The 19,242-nt window shown below is 41.4% G+C and overlaps 2 protein-coding genes across 3 annotated transcripts in view; one reads left to right on the top strand and one right to left on the bottom strand.

Moving 5' to 3' along the window:
* The window catches only part of si:dkey-247m21.3 (5-hydroxytryptamine receptor 4), a 29,283-nt gene extending 21,192 nt beyond the window's left edge, over nt 1–8,091 (top strand). Inside the window, exons 7-8 of one of the 2 annotated variants that reach the window (XM_048259207.1) lie at nt 6,086–6,175; nt 7,512–8,091. In XM_048259207.1, coding sequence (XP_048115164.1) covers nt 6,086–6,175; nt 7,512–7,605 — 184 coding nt within the window. In that variant the 3' untranslated portion in view covers nt 7,606–8,091. The remainder of the gene's footprint in view (nt 1–6,085; nt 6,176–7,511) is intronic. The other variant, XM_048259208.1, reaches the window with a different exon arrangement.
* Nucleotides 8,092–9,350: 1,259 nt separating this feature from the next.
* Nucleotides 9,351–17,604, bottom strand: zgc:86764 (uncharacterized protein LOC797431 homolog). The gene is made up of 14 exons (XM_048258254.1): nt 17,468–17,604; nt 15,818–15,950; nt 15,585–15,707; nt 15,241–15,474; nt 14,937–15,107; nt 13,296–13,439; nt 12,952–13,102; nt 12,439–12,575; nt 11,816–11,911; nt 11,471–11,617; nt 10,980–11,072; nt 10,589–10,696; nt 9,921–10,013; nt 9,351–9,428 (listed from the first exon to the last, which is right to left on the bottom strand). The coding sequence occupies exons 1-14, from the start codon at nt 17,482–17,484 to the stop codon at nt 9,351–9,353; spliced, it is 1,725 nt and encodes a 574-aa protein (XP_048114211.1). The 5' UTR covers nt 17,485–17,604.
* Between the last annotated feature and the right edge of the window lie 1,638 nt (nt 17,605–19,242).

The following is a 19,242-nucleotide window of genomic DNA, read 5'->3' as shown; positions in this document are numbered from 1 at the left end:
GCCTTGCAAGGTTCTTCCTGTGAGAAAGATTATGATTGAAAGTCATAAGGTTTGGTCTAGTTGTCTGTCTGCAGTGACAAAGTACATATTCAATGTTTCAACCATTGCAATGCAAATATTGAGTATTGAATGTTGATTATAGGGATATTGACAGGGCTTCTTTAGCTGGTCCAAGTAGGAGTTCATTTTAATAGGCATAACACTGATATATTCAATTGAATATTTAAATCAACCAGTAAAAACATTTTACATTTCTAATTCAGAACTCTTTGTGTTAGAGTCCATTTCTTCTGGCTCAGGCTTATGTTTTTGAGAAGTCTTTTCTGCATGCAGACATTGGACATCTAGGGCCCTATTTTCACAACGCAAAACCTGGCGCAAATCGGATTATTATTCCGAAGCAAAGTTTATTCCTATCTTACTCTCGGATTTTTCGCCATGCGCTGTACCTTTATCAAGCTTTGCACACAGGGGTGTGGCAGAAGGTGTTCTGGCGCACGAAATTGCCATCTTACACCATCTAAAAATCATTACGCCACTGACCAAGAGAAACCTGGTCAGAAATTCTTTGGCGAGTTGTTCATATGTTATTTCAAGAGCGCGTTATCAACAGTATGTGCGCCAGTATGGGCGGGTGCACAACGCACCCTGTTTCTCTCATCCACAGGAACGCGCACCAAGGCATATCCATGCAAAACATTACAAATTACAATGGGAAAGATACTGTAATTATGATAAAGATATTACAAAATACATCTCACAATGAGTAGTTACTCACCATCATTTCCACATTGGTAATGGTGGATAAAAGTGCTGAAGCTGAAGACGAACTATCACGAGATGTAAGCAGCAACTCCTCTGCAGGATAAATGTCCTTAGGTTTTTTATTCAGTCATTCGAACATTATTAGGGTAAGTTTGGCTTTTTTCAGGCTATGTTTTCGATGGTAACCCATTGTGTCAATAGTGAAAGTAATTAACTGTATATAACGGTCATATACAGTATATAATTTGCCAATGAGTTGAAATAATAGACGAGTGCAGATGTGTGTAGGCTATACTCTGCTAGGTTTTAGTAAAGCTTGGTTTAGTGGAATACCATGTTCCATAGTGGAATACCATGGTCTTGCGTGCAAGCAGATTCCTTCAAATGCATCACGACTATCAAAATACCTATGCACTGTTTGAAGTTGCACTGCTTGCTGTTAAAGGGAATGACAGATGTCATTCTCATTGGTTTAAACGATGTTATGCCCAAAACACACCCATGACTGATTAAGAAACATAGGAACGCCTTGTTGCGCCATCCGCCCGACGTTTGATAACGTTTTATAACAAAACTACTCCCAATGTGGACTGGACAACGCACTAAATTTAATTAAGCTATTCGCATGCGTTTTAGATCGCTAAAATAGGCCCCCTAGACTCTCCATAAATGTACTTCCCTCACTCTCTAGTTCTTTTCATTGCATATCGCTGTGTCTGTGTGAGTCTATCAGATACAGAAAGAGAGGTTTAGTTGGAGGCACTGAAGTGACTTTGCAGTTGCTGTGGCACAGAGGCTGAGAATTCCACAGGCCTTCTCTAGCGGTCCCGTGCCAACCTCTGGCAAAAATGGCAATCCTTCAGTCCAGAAGTTGGTGCTTTTGCTTCGCCACACTCTCAGTGTATATTGTTGAGACACACTCTGTATGTACAAATAATTTGCAACAGCATGGAAATATGCGGCTCGACCTCACTTGTCTCTCTCAGCGGCCACGATTGATTAGGGCATGACAAGATGACGAAAGCATTCCTCGGCAATGCCGGCCAAACGTCGCTTTGAGTGCTTACCACTGTAGTGTCAGTTTGGCCAGCAATGGGGATCCACTCTGGACAACTCCCAGTCTATTTCCCTCTGATGCTCTGCTGAAATGAAGTCTGTTCTGCACTGGGCACTGCAGAGCAGATGGTGAAATTAAATCATGGCCATGTTTGCCGAATCAGATTCGGCCAGATAATTCTGGCATTTGGCAGAATCTAATCAGAAGATGCCGATTTTGATTTTATTTATGTAACCTTCCAAACTCTGACTACCCCGGTATGAATTTTTATCCACAAGGGATCCCTGGTTTTATTATGTAAGATAGGCAAAAAAAGCTCTGCTACAATAAACCATTTTTGGACCTCATCTTACAAAAACACTCACCAGTACAATCCTCTTGTGAGATCAATGTGAGTCAGTGGAGGGGAATTTGCTCCCGATTCCATGCCTTTGGTGCTGGACTTTAAATTACCCCAAGCCATCACACAGCCAAACCAACCAAAGTTTCTGTGTTTATACACAAACATGCTCCCCCATACTTTCCACCCATGTCAAACTAACCAAAGGACCAAACTACACCAATGTTTTTTCCAATTCCCATCCTCTGAAAGTGTCCTCTTATATTTTTCTTATGCCAACTGGTAGTAGTTTCATAAATTAAAGGAGAAAGATTCATTCTGTCATTCTGTTTGTTTGTTGTTGTTTGTGGAATTTTTCAAGAGGCCGTTTCAAAGCAAATACACTGACCTCTCTCGGAGACTCCAGGCTTACCAAATTGGATTGGCCCACCACAGGGCAGTTAACATTAAGAATGGCATGACCAATGTCTTTAGCATGTTTTGCTAGTAAGTCCATCAGGAGTCCATGCCTGCTGTTCAGCATGTGGCTCTCACTCAAGCAGGGAAGACCTTTTCTTTAGAGGTCTCTGCACAGGTTACTACATGCTGGACCATGTTGAAATTGCAGCGACAGCTAACACAGCGAATAGAGCAAACAATCTAAAGTCTATACAGCTGCATACACTCACTGGTCACTCTATTTGGTACACTTTGCTAGTACCGGTTTGGACCCCCCCTTTGTCTTTAGAACTGCCTTAGTTATTGATGGCATTGATTAAACAAAGTGCTGGACACATTCCTCTGAGATTTTGGTCCATATTGACATGATGCCATCATGAAGTTGGTGCACATCCATGATGCGAATTTCCCGTTCCACCACAACCCAACGGTGCTCTATTGGATTCAGATCTGGTGACTGGAGGCCATTTGAGTACAGTGAACTCACGGTCATGTTCAAGAAACCAGTTCTACCACAAAGACTCGGGGAAGTACAATGAAAGGTAACACATGTTTTAATTCATTAAAGGATTTACAAAAGACATAAGCAACAATGAGAGTCTTTGGCATAGGCCCCATCCTCGGTCCAGGTCACTGAGTGTGCAGACCCTTGCAGATCCTGCTGGAATGAGATGGCAGGGGCGGAGCCTACCCTCTGGACAGCTGGACAAGGCCAAACTGGTGGTGGTTAGGTGGAGGAAGAGTGGGAACATCGAAAAATTGGCACCTAAAAGCTGCAGGCAGGTGCAAAGCAATGTCATTATAAAGACTGATGCAGACTGGTGATTGGTCGAAAGTAATGAATGAATGACATATTGAGTCTTCCTGGCAGAACTTAACATTTCTTCCAGCTTCCATTTTGAGATTATTCCAGCTTTGCGATATGGTTTATTATCCTGCTGGACGTAGCCATATGAAGATCGGTACACTGTTGTCATAAAGAGATGGACATCGTCAGCAACAAAACTCAGGTAGTCTGTAGTACTAAGAGCCCCAAAGTGTGCCAAGAAAATATCCCCTACACCATTACACCTTCCTGAACTGTTGTTGCTAGGCAGGATGGATCCATGCTCACGTTGTTCATACCAAATTCTGACCCTACTATTCAAATGTCACAACAGAAATCAAGACTCAGCAGACCAAGCCACATCCTGTATCGCCGTAGAAATGAAATACGCCTGAGCAAGAGAAAACATTTCGATATGGAGACATCGCCACCAAACTCTGACCTCTGGCGTCCATAAACATGGCGTTTTCAGCCGCAGAACTGCCGCCTACTGGATGTTTTCTCTTTTTTTCGAACCATTCTCTGGACATTCTAAAGATAGCTGTGCATGAGAAACCCATTAGATCAGCAGTTTCTGAAATACAAACTTAAATCACCTTTCCTCCCCCTGAGGCTCTGTTTGAACTTCAGCAGATCGTCTTGACCATGTCTACATGCCTAAATGCACTGAGTTGCTGCCATGTGATTGGTGAATTAGAAATGTGTGTGTGTGTTAATGAGCAGTTGAAGAGGTAGTCTGGCTTTCACCAGACTAAGCTCAATCTTTTAAGATTGAACATTGGTCTGGGGAGTGCGCTATGTATTTTCTACTGCACAAGAGGCGTGATCAACAGGCATAGTTCAAATGACTGTACACAATTGGATAGTCATTCACCAATCTGACCAGTAGGCCAATAGCGCAGCAGGTGGATAGGCCAGCTTGTGATTGGTCCCGGCAAAATTGCAGAAAAAGATGCACATGTTTCCAGCCTGAGCTGCAGGGCGAAAAAGAAATCGCCGGCAGATCAGGCTGGGTTCACCCAGCCTAGTTGAAGAGGTGCATGTATGGTCATACACAACACACACGTTATACAGATATTTCTGGTGTAATTATTCACACAGCAGTCTCCTCATTTAAATCTAGTGCTTTTATGTTAGGAGGCACAGTGGTGGACATTGGCAGAATTCCTCATTGCTTCATGTAATGAGTGCTGCTCAGATGTCACCAACATACTTTTTTATGTCGCATTCCAAAATTAATTTGATCTAGGTCACTCATTCACTCTGCACTGCGCAAATACACTCAGACACAGAACATCCGCGATAATGTGACCGTGCCTTGGATGCATTAATGCATTTTAACAGACTATAGATCGTATCTATGCCTGTATCCTTTCTGGGTGACCTGCCAACCAAAAAAAAAAAAAAAAAAAAGAAAGAAATAAAGAGGATCAGGAAAATCGCCCTGATTATGGAAGGCGGTCCAGAAGTTTTTGAAACCTGTCAGTTTGCTGCCAGTAGAGAAGCAATGGATGGACACAAAGGGGATTGCAGCAATGACTTCAAAGTTTGTTTGCCTTCTTTCTTCAGTTAGTAACCAGAGTGTCTTTTGGACAGGAATCACAGTCTAAATTTGAGATGAGGGATTTTCTATGGGAATGTGGTCAACCTTTCTGGTGTTAGTGGTTTAAGATAAGAGTTGATTATTGTTATTTTGCTCCAGTGAAAATATTTCCTTAAAATGAACTGTATACGTGGACAAAAATAGATCCAGGCAATTTTTCATTGTCTAGGGATGCTTAGAATTAAGTTTCTGGGATAAAAGAGTTTCCCAGGACATGGCCTCAAGCACCACATTCTCATTTTCCCTGAAGACGTGTTGAGTTTGGGAAGATTTTATCGGACTTAATGAAGCCTATTTGATTCATAGGTTCATTTGCAAAACTAATTTGATGTTTTGACAGTATACGGTTTTCATTCGGCTCACTGAACATAAGAGCATCATTTATTGGTTAATTAAAAACCGACCACAGTGTTGCCTTGTGGTGATGGAGAGGCATTGCACATACCTTCCTTGATCGCAATTATCGGACAGATTCATTGCAACTGTAACAGCTGCTAGCAGATACGAGGTGGCTAATTATTAAACATGTTATTGCCATTGTTACTGCTTTAGACTGACGTCAAAACAAAACGTTTGGGATACAAGTTAGTATCCAGATTTGATTTATTTGTTTGTCTAACCCAGTCATAATAGAGTGCACACAAAACACACACACACACACACACACACACTAACCTACTGTACATGTATATCCATTTTACAGCATATGGAAATGGTTTGGTACTCCTTTTAAATTTTCTCCTCTCATAATCAAAGACAGTTTGCTTGAAGCCAAAGTCATCATTCAAATTCCCCACACGTCTTCCAACCCTAGTCAGTCCAGAGCCAGTGAAGTCTAGGCCTGTACTCTAGGACTGCACCTCTCCTGAATTATGCAGGGATGATCTACTAAAGCTTATGGACTTAACTTTGCATACAGAAATGCATAGTGACCTTAAATAAATCTCAACTATAAGATAAAGAAATTCCTGACCAGAGACTTCAGACAGAGGCCACTGTCTGTGTCAAAGTAAACGATTTTGTACATTTGTGTATGTTTTATGTTTTGCCAATCAGGAACACATGTTATGAGGTGCCATTGCCAACCCTGCAGCAGCTTCTGAAAAACGGTTACAGTGGAAACACCCATTGCAACAGGATGTCTAGGTAGTCAATGATGACAAATTTGTGTTGCGATCATCCTCATGTCATTGTCACTGTGTCCATGGTGTTTACATTTTTTTCGTGGTGTTTAAAGCAATCCCTGACCAATTTGGGTACCGTGTGTATTTTCATGATTTGTGGTGTTTTTGTGCCTGTGTTTTGGGCATAGTGGTATTTGATCACAGTTCTTTTTCTCTCTTTTTTTGGCCAAGTTTTCATCTAAGGGGGTTCATTGAATTAATCTGGCAAGTGTCATTAGGCAAATAAAATTCTCTCTTACTGTATGAAATAAGGAGGCGGCCACCTCTGTAGTTGATATAATATCTGTCAATTCATCTCTTTGAAGCTCATGTCTTAAGGGATAGTGAGGATTAGTTGGACAGTAAATCATGCAAATCCTCTGCAAATAAGAGTACTTTTCTTAACCTGATACCACAGACCGTGACTAGAAAAGGGAATGCATTTGAAGAATTCAGCCTCTCTTGAGGTATACTCCTAAAGTTCATATAGTTTATGCCATACTATATGCTTCCAAGTGTTTTAGTTCCCAAACATCTTTAAATATCAAGGTTTAGGGTGAATTATAAAAACTACAAATTATAAAACAAAATGGGAACTCATTACTATTTTTTTGAGGTATGGTTTCTCAAATGGATATATGGAAGCCACATTCTATAGCATTTCTGCAATTCTTAAAACTAAATCTTGCATAAATGTGTTTTTTTTTTTTTTTTAAAGAATATTACTTAAACAACATTATACACAAATCATTGGTCCAAAAAGTGATACATTTCAAATGAGAGGTAGGCTATTACTAATTAGGATTACACTAGGGGCGGTGGTAGTGTAGTGGTTAAGGAGCTGGGCTAGCGTGCAGTAGCCTGAAAGTTGTCGGTTCAATTCCCTGGCCCACCGTTGTGCCAGGCACTTGCTCACAGGCAAGTGAGCAACTTAACCCCAAGTTGCTCCAGGGACAATGTGATCCCTTGTAATATAGCTGACATATGTAAGTCACTTTGGTCAAGAAGTGTCTGCTAAATGTAATGTACACTAAAATACCATGCTTAAACTGAATTGGGCTGGATAAAATTACAAAACTACAGAGCAGTAAAGTAGGGGGAAAGATGATGTAGTAGATTTCTGTGGTAACAGTATTTAGTATCCTTAAATGAAAGGTGAGCTAAGTTAGACACCTCTCATAATAAAACTTTTGAGGGTGAACTGCACTGTAACAAATTTAATGAAATCAATGAGCACTATCAGCAGTCATTGTTTTGTCTGTGAATATCAAATAATCATTTGACATTAATGTTAGCTGTGTCTCGTCTTCTCCCACCAGATTATCTCTTCTGCCCAACCGGAGCTACAGTGACAATGGGCGACGCATTCTATCGAGTGAGCTTGAGTCTCAGGACTCTGTTGGTGCTCTATGACACTCATACGATAAACTGCACACAGAATGGACATCAAGTGTGGACTCCTCATTCTCAGCCCTGGGCCAGCAGAGAGAATCTAGAAGCTTCTCTTCTACTAGGAAAGGGACATAAAGCTATTTAAAGACATTAAAGGACATATTGAAAAGACATTATTCCATGTTTCCGGATGGTATTTATGCTACTTGCGAGACCATTTTTATGGCTTTGTTGAGGGTTCTTGTGCGATTGTGCACTGTACAACACTGCCTTGTGAATGTACGTCAGCTTTTAAAGCCTCAACAGCAGCTAAATGAAGGCACTTATGTTTTAAGAGCTCAACATGGGCTCGCCTTTTGGATCAGTGTTTTCTCTATTCACTTTTTTCGTATTTTCTGCTAAAAGAAATGTTGAACACCCTTTGTGCTTTCATCAGTCATCAGAAGTCACCTTGAGAATCATGCTGAATGAATGTCTTGTCAACGTGTCTTTCCATAGCATGTCAAAATTTACACAGGTTTGCACTGAGAGATGGGGGGTCTATAAATATAATTTATTTCAATATACACATTGGCGCTTCAGGACTCAGGAGCAATAACTTGTTGCTATGTGACAACATATATACCGGTATATATAGTTTTTTCCTGCTTTTCTCCTTTGGATCAAATGCTCATCAAATTATATGTGACAGAACAGCAAGCCGTTTCAAAAGACGCTGGCTACTCCAACTAATTAGGTCAGTGTTTAGTGTCGACAGCTTTTCCCCCTCTCAATTTCAGCCTGGTTTAGATAAATACACCACTGTATCTATTGGCAATCTAAACAATTTGATGCCATTTAACAGGGCTAGTTGTGTGACTCAGTAATCTAATGTTCATTGTTGTCCTGAAAGCATTATACCATAAATGCAATGTTATACTATTGTTTGTACGAGGCAATTAGACATGAAAGCCTTTCACTCAATTAAAACAAAATGGCGAACCCAGTCACAACAGACCAGTTCTCTGTACTCCATCGCTCTTTTGAATCAATACTGACTCGTGCAATTTTGAGTAGTAGTTTAATGTAATAAGGTATTCATCTTGGATTATGGCTACGTTCGGTAAGGAGGCACCCAGAGCGCACAATGGCCCACGTGACTAAATCAGATGCTCTGAAGAGACAGACTTCAGTCTGCCCGATTTGGCCATGATCTCTAGAGTCTTGCGTATCAACACGCAAGACTTTGCCTCAGTATGCTTTTAAGTGGACCAGGAATGACCATGAAGTTGTAAACAGCACAAAAATACATTCAACATTTATTTTTCAATTGAAAATATATAATATTTATTCAGTTATTCTATTATATATGAAGAAGCAATGCAAATGTTTCATATTCTATGTGCAAAACAGAATACATGAACTTCCCTGGCCCCATCCCTTTGTTTTAAAAAAAAAATGGACCCTTGTAACAGTTCTTTGAAAGATAAATATATACAAATAAAGGACAAAAAACAAATACAAAGACACACGAACACAAACAAAATGACCGTGGGTATAGTCTCATTCAAATTGGGAAATGTGGGAGACAAAAAATAAGTAAATATGTGGATTTCAATAGCAAACAGTACATTGTATTTGGAAGGCACAGCATACCACTTCTAAAAGGTCCTCATTGGAAGCACCCCTACATACCACGATTCTCCTTTCCTCCTCCCCTTTGTTCATACATGTTTTTTTAAAATCAAAGGAGTATGGGCTTACAGTTCTCCAAGGTGAGCCCCCCTCTAGTTCCCCTTCTCCACATCCAGCAGTACGGTGCTGTTGAGTACGGCTTCTTGACTGGCCTTCTTAGAGAGTTCACTCTGAGGAGACAAAACAATGTTCAGTAAAGCTGACATCCTGACCGTGTTATTACAGATGCATGGGGCTCATTTCCCCCCCTTTCTGAAGAGAGAGAGAGAGAGAGAGAGCGAGAGAGAGATTGGCTTATTCTCCTCCTGTGCTATGGGATTTGAACAGGTCAGTGCATAAAGTCTTGAAGTTGTTAAGGGCTCAGAAATAGAAACTTGTTGCAATGCTCAGGTATTTCACTGGACCTCTGGCCCAGCCATGGGCAATCTTGGCATGGCATGAGAGCGAAGGGGGAGCATGCCCAAATGACTACAAGGAATGGCACCATGACCCAGTGAAGTTATCAGGAAACTAAAACATGCATGGCGAGAAATGTTCAAATAAGCATAATTGCATAGTTGTTTTTTTGTAAGCCATATGGGGCCAGACTGTGGGGTGAGTTCTGACCAGTGCTAAGCAGGCATGACAGACATGGAGAGTTGGGCAATAGAGCTCATCCTTACCGTGAAGTCTGAGTAGGTGATGCCAGGTATTTGCTCAGCTGTGCAGTTGAACACCTGAAGAGGTGTTCTGAGGCTGGTTTCAATCTTGTTTTTCTATGGAAGAAATAAATATACATACAAACATGAAATAAACAACAACACGACCAGGCACATGGTCCATATGGTCCACTGTTGAACACTCCCTGTCTGCTAGAAGAGCCTGGTTGATATGCAACAGGAGCACTTGGTTTTCAACACAACTGCACCATCTATAGGTGAAAAGAAAATGTGCATTGTTTTGTAGCTGGCCAGATTTTTAAACTCCATACATAATACATATGCAGTCTTAACATTCCAGAGTTTCCCCAGGGTTCTTTAGCAGGTCAGAGATTCTTATACTGAATCGTGTCAATTCTCAGCTGTGAAGAACTCATTAAAAAAACTAACTTTTCCTCTAGAAAAAAAAAACCAAACCGTGCGAATGAGGTTTTGTCTATAACTTTCACTTTTCAGGAAGTGGAATGTGAAGTCTAAGTAATGCTAAACCAATAACAGAGTAATTCCAATGAATACCAATGAATAACGGCAATAACCAATTAAACATTAGTAATTAGTAATTCTACCAATTAAACATATAATTCTAATTCGATATCTAAGACCAAGACCAGGCTGTGGCGATGCACACATACCTTGGCGGAGCCCACTGGAGGCTTCCCTGAGGGCACAGACAGGTAAGTAGATGAAGCACTGCTGAGGGTGCTTACACTGGCACTGCGCAACACCGTCTGATTGGGCGTCTGCTAAGAGATCATGTGAAAGGATTAGCAATCATCATCATCATCATCATAATAATAATAATAATAATAGTAATAATAATAATAATAATAATAATGTGTTCATATAGCATATATCACAAAGTATAAGGCTTATATGATTTTGGTAAATGGTTTGACGTTGTTAAATTATATCTTTTAAAAAATAAAAAAAATTCCATTCCATCTAATGATTATCTGAAGGATGGAGTCAGAAAAGATTGTGAGTAGAATTGAGCAGCTCAATGGATAATTTCAGTTGTGGTACCTTTCTGGTCTTGTTGGGGGTGGCTCCAGATGCGCCTGTTGGGGGCCTTTTGGTGGGAGTCTTAAAGGGAGTGTTCTCCGTCTTCTTGGTCATCTGAAAAACAACCTTTGTTTTATACCACACTGGTTGTAGTCTTGCACAGCACACACATATAGTTCAACTGTGATGGGGAAAAAATCTGTACATGTGTTGGACAGAAAATTGGCCAAAATGGAGTTGGGACTCCGCCGCCATGTAGCAACATTCCTAAGCCCATTCAATATTCTGTGAAAGTAAAGGTCAAAGTACCGGTAGTTTGGTGTTGTTTAAAACAGGAAATAGCAATGAATGAATTTTCAACAAGCTGTGGGTGGCTTTTAGAGCAAGCTACCGGCACATTCCACCTCAATAAAATGCCAACATTTCATTGACCTTGCAAGACAACACTGCTCCTGGTGTTTGCGAACAGAGGCCTTAGTGGTCTAGCTCGCTGGCTGCGATGAGACACATACCCGCTCATTCTTCTCCTTGTCCTTCTGCTGTTTGTACTCCTCTCTCTGAACGGAGATGTAGTCCATGAGCTTGAGTCCTCGCACCAGGAACGCCGAACCCTGACTCTTTTCCCAGGCATCCACTGCTCCCTTCATCTCCTCTTCAAGCTAGTCATGCATTCCACACACACACACGCACAAACACACGCATGCGTGCAAACACACACACACGAAACACACACACAAAAATTGGACAGGCCACACATTATTCTAACCAATCCACGTGTTGCTTCAGGAGCACAAAAATGTCGGGGGGCAAAGATCAACAACCCTTTAGCCAGCATCAAGTACAAGCAAAGGCAATACCTTTGGGAGCATCTTCTGGACCTTGGTTCTCTCCTTGGTCTCCTTCAGCAGCGCTCCTCCTCTGTTGGAGAATCGGCTCGGATCAGATGCCTTCCTCTGAGAGATGGAGGAAGGGAAGGAGAGAGAGAGAGAGAGAGAGAAAGAGAGAGAAAGGAAGAAAGAAAGAAAGACAAAGAGAGAGAGAGAGAGAGAGAGAGAGAGAGAGTGAGTGGCACACCCATCACTTCACAGATCGTTTTGTCATGGACTTCCTCGTTAGTAAACACAATTTCCTTTTTAATCTTCTGAAGCACTGTGATTGTTTACTTTACAGACCACAATACACCCAGGGTAATGAGGGTGCACTAATCTCATCAGGGAAAGTGGAAGGTTTTGGACCAACAGCTAGACTCAACCAATCTACCCAAGCACTCTTGGGAATAAATTGTAAGTGTTGAATTCGCTCACATAATGCTCTCAAATTCCAATAATAAGAGAACACAGAGTGTAGTTAATAGCCATATCAGAATAGCACATATCATAACAGAATCCCATCCCTTGTGTGCAATACTGATGTATATCTATCTACCGGAGTGTACTCCATGTTAATTGAACCATTTGGGTTTTGATGGATGTAGGAGTACCTCAAAGTCCTGAAAGAGGACCCAGTTCTTCTCCCACTTCTCCAGAGCTTCCAGGAGGGGGCGAGTTTTTTCTTGGTACTCCTTCAGTTTCACCAGCTCAGCGTCGTGCAACAGCAGAAGTTCCTCGGTGTAATTAACTGACCCCACGGAAAGACGCAGATCATGAATGAACAAATTCACAAAGCCGTCTCCACACTTGCATGCATCTCGGAAACCAACATTTTGCAAAGAGACATTATTCAACCTAGTTTAACACCTTTTAGCATCCAAAATATACAAATGCCAACATTAAGACAATGACTAGAGGGGTGTAATACTAAGTGCGGTTACTGGCTTATCCCAGTAATTTCTAAGTAACCTCTAATCTTCAAAATAATGTTTAATTACTGCATGCATTGCTTCTAAAGTGACATTGTTTGGAGATCAGTAGTAACTCCAGAAGTCACCTGGGTAAGCCTGTAAACTCACTTCGTGGTATACCCCCTTCGGAGTCAAATAGAAAGCCAACCCTACCGTCACAGAAGTAGCAGTTGAAGGCCTCCCTCTGCTCTGGTCCAAACAGGCACTTGTCCCACATGTCCATCAGCTCCAGCCGGGCCTTCTCGATGACGTCCTCCAGACGGGCTTTCTGCAGCTCCTGCAGACGGTCTACCTCATTCTGCCACTGCACAGGCATATTATACAGATCCCAAGTCAGTTAGCTACGCAGAAAGATTTGTATGAAACATCCACAAACACAGCTAAAGGAAAAAGCCCCCAAAAAAGCCCAATTTATACAGAATTATGAAGTATGGTAGGCTATGGACTATTGTACAGCTGGACATTGTGAGGCAAGCATACCTTCTCAGGGCCCTTACCCGTGAAATGTCATTAGTGAGGGTCCCTTGAGTGTCCAGAGGGAATCCGCCATCTTTCTCAGGGCAATCTAAACGACTCCACAGGCTCATGGCTCGTTCCTTCAGCTTGTCTCGAGTTAAAATCAAAGACCCCTTCTTCACCCCCTAGCTACATCAAGCAGAAGGAGTTCTGGAGTGAACGGTGTGCTGACCTTGTATGTAAACAAAGCTTGCCAGTTGACGTATTTTGACAATGGTCGATTTAGATGGCTAGGCCAAACGTATGGGTCTCCTAGAATACACGACTTCACTAGTAATAGGTTCGCTATACTGTTAAGATTACATGACAACTGATCCATGACAGGGATGCACATATTACAGGATCTTTTACTAGAGAAACGTGTTATCCTTCCATTATTCTGCAGCCTATCTAGGCATAGCCTTGTGAGGGGGAATAACAGGTGAACTAACGTTGGAGCCCATGTAATGCAAACAAACCAATCAAGAATTTACCACCCGCTGGAATAAAGTTCCCATGTGGATCATTCTTGGCTACGGATTGTTCTTCAGGTGAGGCAGTGAGGTAGCCTAGGGTCAGGCTCTGTGGCTCCCTGCTACTCATTCAGAAAGTTGACTCTGACTGCAATCATTAACTTGTTCCATATTCAGATATGATCCATACTAGACAGTCTAGTTACCTCCTGAGATAATTAAAGAAGAATTCCGGTGTGAAATTGACCTTAGCTGCACTGAAAGATGTTGCTGTGTACTTACAGCAACAGCACGTCTTCCATCAACATTACGCGAGATTCCCATCACTGATGTAAAACCTTTTGAGCTTCGTTGATACCGTGTACTCATCATGCTCATGTAGACAGTAACTATATATTTCCTATTTACTTTTGTAATTAGTAATTTTGTAATTACTTTTGCAATCTGTTCCCCTGTCCTTCCTGTTCGTTCGTGCTCGGCAGTCGACTGATCGCGACTTCATTGAGATGTCGGCCATCGGAGAGATTCTTTGAAGGTAGTTCTACTGCTTGTATAAACAGTCTTTTTTAATAAACTTCCTGTGCACTTCCAAAGTTCTCAGAATCTCGTTTTAAATGTCAAGACCCTCAGAAGTCTACCAATGCAGTGTGGAGTTAATTGGAACATTTTTAATGGTGTAAAAATAGCGATTTAGCTGCATAGGCTACGCTATGCCCCCACAGCTAGCTGAAAACCTTATGCAAGTTCGGCGAAAATCAGCACAATTCGGAATACTAGGGGGTGACAGAAGGTGCCTATTGGACACAGGTAAGTACTCGGCAACATCTTTCAGTGCAGCTAAGGTCAATTTCACACCGGAATTCTCCTTTAACATTGTAGGATCAGTGGAGAATGATCGTTTTGCCATTTCTGTAGCCTACATAAGTTCCAGTTTCTATGTCTATATTTAAAGTGACAAAACAGCTTCTTGTGCATCCTGTCACACAACAGCTCATCATGTTCCAATTTTGTTAGACCAAATGATGAATCCTTGAGTGTGAAATTGGCATTAATGTAACTACACACACAACAAGGGGCACATATTAATCAAACTTCAAACGAAGGAAACTGACTCAGATATTTGATGTAATGTATACATCTTGTGTGAATTATGTCTTGACTCTAGCATACCTGCCCAACCAGCAGCTGAAGAGCTTTGATATTGTCGTGAGTCAGCAGGAACACATCTGGGTCATCACTCACGGCCTCCCTCTCCAGACTGGTCTCTGGGTCGTGCCCCATCTCACTGGCCAGAAGTGCGATGTCTTTACGGAGCGCTGTGAACACAGCCAGCCTGCTCCTCTACAGGGCAGACATGACAACAGGGAAAGGGACAAAGAACATGTACATGGGCTAAAAGGGACAAAGAACATGTACATGGGCTAAAAGGTAGGTTTCTAAAGGCCTTGTCCTGCCCTGCTGTGCTGGTCCCTACCCTCTCAGCAGTGAGGTCCTGGATGTGCTCCCGCAGGGCCTTCAGCTGCTCGTAGGAGGGCACGGTATTGGACGGCACGTAGTAGGGTGTAGAACAGAGCTGGACACACAACTCCTCGTCCTCTAGCTGCAGAGCCTTCAGATCCCTCAGGCGGTCATTCTTCTCCTTCTGCAGTGCCTCCAGACGATAACGCAGGTTCTTCTCCGTCTGCAGGATGGTCAGGCCCTCTTCCAGCTGGGGGGTGGGGGTGCAGTAAAAAGACATTTATACACACACTTCCGCTATACATACACATACGGGAGGCACACACACACACACACACACACACACACACACACACACACCTTATACGGGCCTTCCTTCATTTCCTCACATATCGCCTCAAGCTGCTTCTGTGAGATTACAATGCTTGATTTGATTCTGTGCCTCAGGGACTCCTCTTCTGTGATCATATCCCTCAAAAGATCCTTTGAATAGAAATATAAACTTTTATCAGAGTCATTCGTGAATACATTATTATCATTATTCATTATTATTATTAATGAATACATTATTATTTGCATGAAACATGACATACCTCTATGTGCTTCTTAACGGTCAACATCCGTTCAACTCTCTGCTCCTCCATGATGCCAATGCCATCCCATATGTCCACCAGCTGTGCCATGGCCATATTTATGCCAGAGATGAGGGATGAGGCCAGTGTTTCACTGAGGACATATCAAAGAGTGGCATCTAAGCATGGAACAGTTAATTAAAAATACACTCTAGCCATTGATTAACCACTAAAAAGATACCCATGAAGGAATTTTTCCATTAAATAACCCATTCATGGCAGGGCCAGGGGTGGGTTATAATGGGCCATGCCTACCTCAATACAAATGTAACCAATAATAAAAAAAACAATACCGATAAATGGACAATTTTTGATGTGTGCTTCTTTCTCTCTTGGTCCAAACCATGATCAACATATTGTATGCTATGCAAGCATGGAAATGAATTTGATTAACACTACAATTTCAAATGATGGACACATAGGACAAAGGAGAAACACATCACACTGAAGAATCCTACAACTACACACACCACATATGCGTGCATTTGGTCGCCCTGCCAGTTGACACATGAAAATCAAATCAAACAGGCAAAAAAATGGATGGAAATATCGTTACTGAAGCCTAATCTTTTGTAACGTTACAGTGTTTCCCACAGAATTTAATTCTATTTATGGTGGTAGGTTTGCAGAATTAACTTGGATGCAAAAGTTAACAAATTAGTGCAGCGGGGTTATGATGCTAACCAGATTTAAGCACAATTTAGCTAGTCGTCTTCTATGCTTTGCAGGATTGTTAATGTTTTCTTTAAACATGCATGTAGGTTCGACAGAGAGACACAAGGAGAGTCTGTGCAAAGGTGCACATAGCTCTACAATGAAAGAATTCCATCCAATTTAAATAGTACAACATGGAAAATGATTGTGTGGTGGTCAATGTTGATATTGTGGTGGCCGCCACAAATAAGTTAATGTATGGGAAACACTGCGTTATCTCCATAGATCTATAAGAAAAAGAAGTCACTCATAAAATGGATCGCATATGTGTTCTTGGCATTAGGCAAGATTATTTTCTAAATAATGCAGCCATCGCATGCACGATGTATTGCATCTGTTGTTATAAAGTTGGTGCTAAAAATACTGCAAAATGCAGCTTGTGTGACGCGCAGCCAACCAACCGTTAGCCAACGTAAAGCCTAATCTTTTGTAATGTTGTCTCCATATACCTATAAGAAAAATAAGTCACTCATGAAATGGATTGATTTGTACAAGTGCGTTGTTCATGGCATTTGGCAAGATGACTTAAATGCTAGCAGAGTGTCTAAATAATGCAGCCATAACGCGAAGCCAGATGCCAGAAGACTAGCATAACATTACCATTACGGTAGCAGCTAGATCATTTCCTGTAATTGATCGCGCTTGTTCAGTTAAGATGCCATTAACGACGGTTATAATGAAGAAAGGTAACTTTTCGACCACTTTAGTTAACGACCTGACATTTCACACTCGGTGACTTTTGTTCGATTTACGGGCTGTAATGTTGACAAAGCTTAACATAAACCAGAGCCCGTCTACAGAGACATTCTCTGCATAAACGAAAGCAGTCCGTTTGTTACCTTCAACATTAACGCCATGTTTAATCGCCGTACTACTTATTTGCACCAACTCCTTTACCTTTTCCTTGATGTCATCTTGAAAAGACTGTTGCGAGAAAATTGCTTTTTTAATTCCTGAGACGCAAATGTCACAACTCCGAATAGCTAGCCTAGCTAGCAAATGACACGAACGCGGTGAAATTTGAATTGTCCAGCTTATCTTCTTCCTGGATTTGTCAAGTTCAGACGTAAAGGTACCATGTGTAGTGATCGCCTCCTGCTGTTCGGGAGTGCTGCTGGAAATTTTGCACTAATGAACCTGGGCAAACAGAGCATATTGAAAAACTTGTTGATTCTGAAGTCGAGTTAAGAAGTGTGATAAAAGTGTGTCAGTGTAAAATACATAAAAACACAGAATGCATCTGATTAAGAAATGCATTTGATCAGTTAACGTTCAAATACACATCAGCAACACTGTAATGCTTAAAGGACAATTTCTCTGGTTCCCCTAAATAAAAGCGATTGTTTGATGCCTGGCCCTGCAGCATTCAATTATTTTACAGTATTTTCTTTTGACCCATTACGTTTACTCCCTCTCTCTTCTCTCCATAATATCAGTCTGTTGTAAATTATGAATTGATAGCAATAATTTTAGGGTTAAAATTAATAATAATTTAATTTCAAGACTAGTTTCAGTTAGCCATATGGCCCCTCTTGACATTAAACAGAGACACCCTCCCCTCCCCTAATGAAATGCTAATGTACTGGTTCCAAGGGCTATCAGATCCACAAGACAAAGGGTGTTACCTTGCTATAATGTATCCATGTGTCATGAAATGTAAATATATTCATGTTGGATGTTTTGTTCAATGTTTGGAATTTTCTATAAGTGATATTTCTGATATATAAGATATCTCTCCTCATGCTCTTCAGATAAGAATGGGTAGGTGTGAAGTAGGTGTGAGTAGGTGTGTCTGATGCCAAGTGGAGAACCAACCACGTGGGATTGTTTTGCCGCCAATTTCTTTCTTTGTTTAACCCATACAAAAGTGACTAACTTGCATTGTAAGAAGAAGAAGGATGGAGAACTGAGGAAGAGAGGGAGAGGTTGATCCAACAGAGGCCATGGCCTCTGTGCCATTGGCTACACAGACCATAGACCATTTTTACCCTCTCTGCTTGTAACAGAATAAACCTGATTCCTGAGTGTTCCTGAAGTTTGGCAGTCTAAGTTAATATTATAATTATTCACCACAATTACTTTCATGGAGGTTCCAACCGCAGAGATAATATACTTTTGTCGCTGATTCTAAGACGTAGTCAGGGGGCCTTTGTGGTTTCTGTGGGATTGAAATGTTAATTTTTGGAGAGTGGTTGGACTGTCTTTAGAGGTCATTGAACATGGAGAAAAATGATGTCTCCATTTTTTATTTACCTGTTTTAACCCTATTTTTGTGAAATCAGGGCTCGAATTACGTTGGAGCCAGAGGGAGCCGAGCTCCCATAGAGTGAGGACTGGCTCCCATGAAATCAACAAAGTCAAAAACCTGAGGGGGTCTCTCATATCTGAAGGTGTCTGGCATTGTAATTTAATTTTAAACAACCGCTCATTTTCCATCTCTGTCGTCTCTTACCATTAAAGACGTTAAATTAAAATATAGGCTAGGCTACTACGGGACGTAGACCTACACTACGCTCTTGAACGCAGCATGACACTTCACCACCACACCACTAGACCAGAGCCATATAAATGGCTCTGCACTAGACTATATGAGCAAACCGTATCGATTTGACAGCACTCGCAAATCTGAAGAAGTCACCCTGCTTTGATGTGAGTGTTTGTCCCATACAGAA

The sequence above is a fragment of the Alosa alosa genome, chromosome 12, assembly GCF_017589495.1.
Source record: "Alosa alosa isolate M-15738 ecotype Scorff River chromosome 12, AALO_Geno_1.1, whole genome shotgun sequence".
Lineage (NCBI taxonomy): Eukaryota > Metazoa > Chordata > Actinopteri > Clupeiformes > Clupeidae > Alosa > Alosa alosa.
This window is presented reverse-complemented; position numbering and strand designations above follow the sequence as displayed.

Excerpts from the sequence above, each read along its gene's own strand:
- zgc:86764 (XM_048258254.1), bottom strand. Across the intron at positions 11,912-12,438 it reads TCCTCTTTCAGGACTTTGAG|AGGAAGGCATCTGATCCGAG; the intron begins GTACTCCTACAT and ends TCCATCTCTCAG. Across the intron at positions 10,014-10,588 it reads CTCCAGTGGGCTCCGCCAAG|AAAAACAAGATTGAAACCAG; the intron begins GTATGTGTGCAT and ends TTTCTTCCATAG.